This window comes from Notothenia coriiceps, unplaced genomic scaffold (genome assembly GCF_000735185.1).
Source record: "Notothenia coriiceps isolate Sejong01 unplaced genomic scaffold, NC01 NC01_scaffold00030105, whole genome shotgun sequence".
Taxonomy (NCBI): Eukaryota; Metazoa; Chordata; class Actinopteri; order Perciformes; family Nototheniidae; genus Notothenia; species Notothenia coriiceps.
The window spans coordinates 5,952-8,831 of record NW_011362806.1 but is presented as its reverse complement, the minus strand read 5'-3'; the positions used below and the strand labels follow the sequence as shown (position 1 = coordinate 8,831).

The 2,880-nt window shown below is 42.6% G+C and overlaps 1 protein-coding gene across 1 annotated transcript; it reads right to left on the bottom strand.

The window, feature by feature from the left end:
- Positions 1–203: 203 nt before the first annotated feature.
- Positions 204–464, bottom strand: LOC104959237 (ly6/PLAUR domain-containing protein 1; the record flags this gene model as incomplete). Its single annotated transcript, XM_010787105.1, has 1 exon — positions 204–464. A coding segment is annotated over one exon (242 nt), but the record flags the coding sequence as incomplete, so codon positions are not given.
- Positions 465–2,880: the final 2,416 nt, after the last annotated feature.

Below are 2,880 nucleotides of genomic sequence, written 5' to 3'. Positions count from 1 at the left end.
TTACCTTGTTTGTTGCATGAACACGTGATGATAATATTTCCCAATTTGACCCTTTGGACGCCAGCTGCGACGGAAAACAAGTCAAGAGAACAAATACTTTGCAAAGCTTCCCCAACCTCAAAGAAAATATATTTCACAGTAAGCGCTCTCAACTGTTTCAGTTAATACAGTTCATGTTGTCTCCACTGCCAATGCACATCTCACACAGTGTGTGGAGGTCTGTCAGCACAGGGTGGAGGGCAGTAGGAGGAGGATGCAAAGAGAAAACACATGGAGTTGCGGTGTGTTCAAGGTAACGGCAGCCGACAGTTGGGGTCGTTTCTTTTGCCGCGGTCCATTACACAGCGGCGTGTTGCAGCAGGTGATGCACACTGAGTTCAGCTTGCCGGTGCAGAACTGCTGGTAGCCAGAAGAAGCGATGAGACAGGCTCCTGATGAGGCGCATGACTTGCGGTAGTGTATCCCTGAAAATAAGGACAGAAACTAGGGCATTAGGCTGGTAATGAGAAGGAACAAAGAGAGAAACAGTGAGAGGGAGGCATGTAATTAAGGATAAACAGGATGTAGCCTTTCATCAAGGGGAACCCAACTTAAAGGAAATATCTCTGCATAATTGGACTTGTGCTCCTTTTGGGGTCATAATACTTTGCTTTCTCCTGTGTCTCTTAAAGATTTGCATACAATTGTCCCAGTATCTAGTCTAATTAGTTCATGAATTGGGAAAATAACTCCTTATATGCTTTTTAACTGGTGCTCTCAGTGGGTGCGACTTTTGATATAACACACTTGAGCCACAAATCCTAACTAGCTGCAAAATCATTTTTGTACAGTGACTTTTAGCATAGAACATGATCCTCAAAGTTCTGAATTGTCGAAGGTTACCCATGGCAAATAATAAGAATAAACAAAGACATTTATGATTGGTCAATCAACCAGTGGTCAGCTGCCCAGGCAGCAGGGTCAATGGGTTCCTGGAGCCATCAAGCTAATGTATATTGTTTGTCTTGCAAGCAATGTGTGTAAACAGGCTACTTCAAGAAGTTTTAAAATGGTTATGAAACAATCCAAATATAATACTTATTCCTCTATGACAAACTTACGGTAACAGGACAATAAGGAGAATATTTGCAACTTCCCCCTAAAGATATTGCTAAAGCCTGTCACCGGATCAGATTTACCACGAACCGTATAACGGAGACCGTAGAGTACATATTTGTATAGGCAAAGTTTTGCAGTGAGAAATAGTAGTATATGATTACATATTAGGGTATATTATTATATTACAGTCAATGATCTTTAATAGCCTCAGCGAGATACATGACCTATTCAGTTCAATTGTGTTCAAAAAATAACATTTGTATTTCAATATTCATATGGAAGCATGAACAAGAGGTGGAGGTGCTATTAATGATAAAAAGGATGTTTTGTCAACGGAGTTAGCAACAATCCAGACATTGAGGAAAGTCCTTGAAATAAAACTTTACACAAAATGAAATTGAATATTGGTTTTATTTCTGCATTATATCCAGGTTGTTCTAAATATAACAATTCAACAACACTGTTTTAAAGTATGAGTGTGACACTAGCCAGAAAAGGGTCTTATTAAATAGTGACTGTTCATGGACCCCACGGCACCAGGCACCTAAAAAAAGGGTCGCTCAACATTTTTTTAAGAGAAAAAGCAGTTATCACAGCTGACATTTTGCCTTGAATTGGAATTATTTCTAATGCCCAAAGTGGGCGATTCCACTGGTTGCAAAAATATGTTTTAAAGATTGTATGTTGCTCCTGATGGACTAAATAATCTATATGTAGTCCATTTACCATTATAAAATGACTCTCCTTCTCAATTGAATTTTTACATCAGTAAGCATATTCCTGATTTATGGTTTATGCTCTCTATATATAGTTTCAAGTCTTCTCTAACACAGCATGACATACATTTATAAACTGTGATCCCATTATAGTAATATAAATTATAAAGCACCATATGTTTTATGACGTGGCTACCTTGTGATTGTTAAGTTGCTACAACAGAGCCATTGTATTAGGGGCAACGGAGGCTGCAAGGTGGTGCGGTCGTCCTCTAATCGGAAGGTTAAACATGTCGATATATCCTCAGGCAAGATACTTAACCCAGAGTTGCTCCCGATGGCTTGGCCAAGGATGTGCTTACTTGAGCAAGTGGCACATTGCTCTGTAGAATGTAAAGCGCTTTGATGGGTCGTAAACACTGGATAAAGCGCTACATGCTGTAAATACAGCCCATTTACCTTTATTATAGCAATGTTTAGCGTTTGGTTGGCTGCTCAATATTTCTGATCATTAAAAGCAAGCATGTTTTCTCTGAAGAACCAGCACCTTACCGTGGTAGAGAGGTTTGTGTGCCCTGATGAACCTGGGGGCTGTGTTGTCTGGAACCTTGTGTTCCTGGTAGGGTCTCCCATGGCAAATTGGTCTCAGGCAAGGGGTCAGACTAAGATTGGTTCAGAAGACCTCATGAAAGACGACACACGAAGTGAGGATACCCGGCCCGGAGGAAGCCCGGGGTCCCGTCACCTCTCTGGGGGGGGAGGAGTCGGAGCTTGTGCGGGAGGTGGAGCATTACCAGTTGGATCTGGTTGGGCTCACCTCTACGCACAGCGTCGGCTCTGGAACCTTACTTCTGGATAGGGGTTGGACTCTATTCTTCTCCGGAGTTGCTCAAGGTGTGGGACGCCGGGCGGGTGTGGTGATACTCACAAGTCCCCGGTTGGGTGCTTCGTTGTTGGATTTTACCCCAGTGGACGAGAGGGTCGCCTCCCTACGCCTGCGGGTTATGGGGGGGAAAACTCTGACTGTTGTGTGTGCTTATGCACCCAACAGCAGTTCAGAGTATAC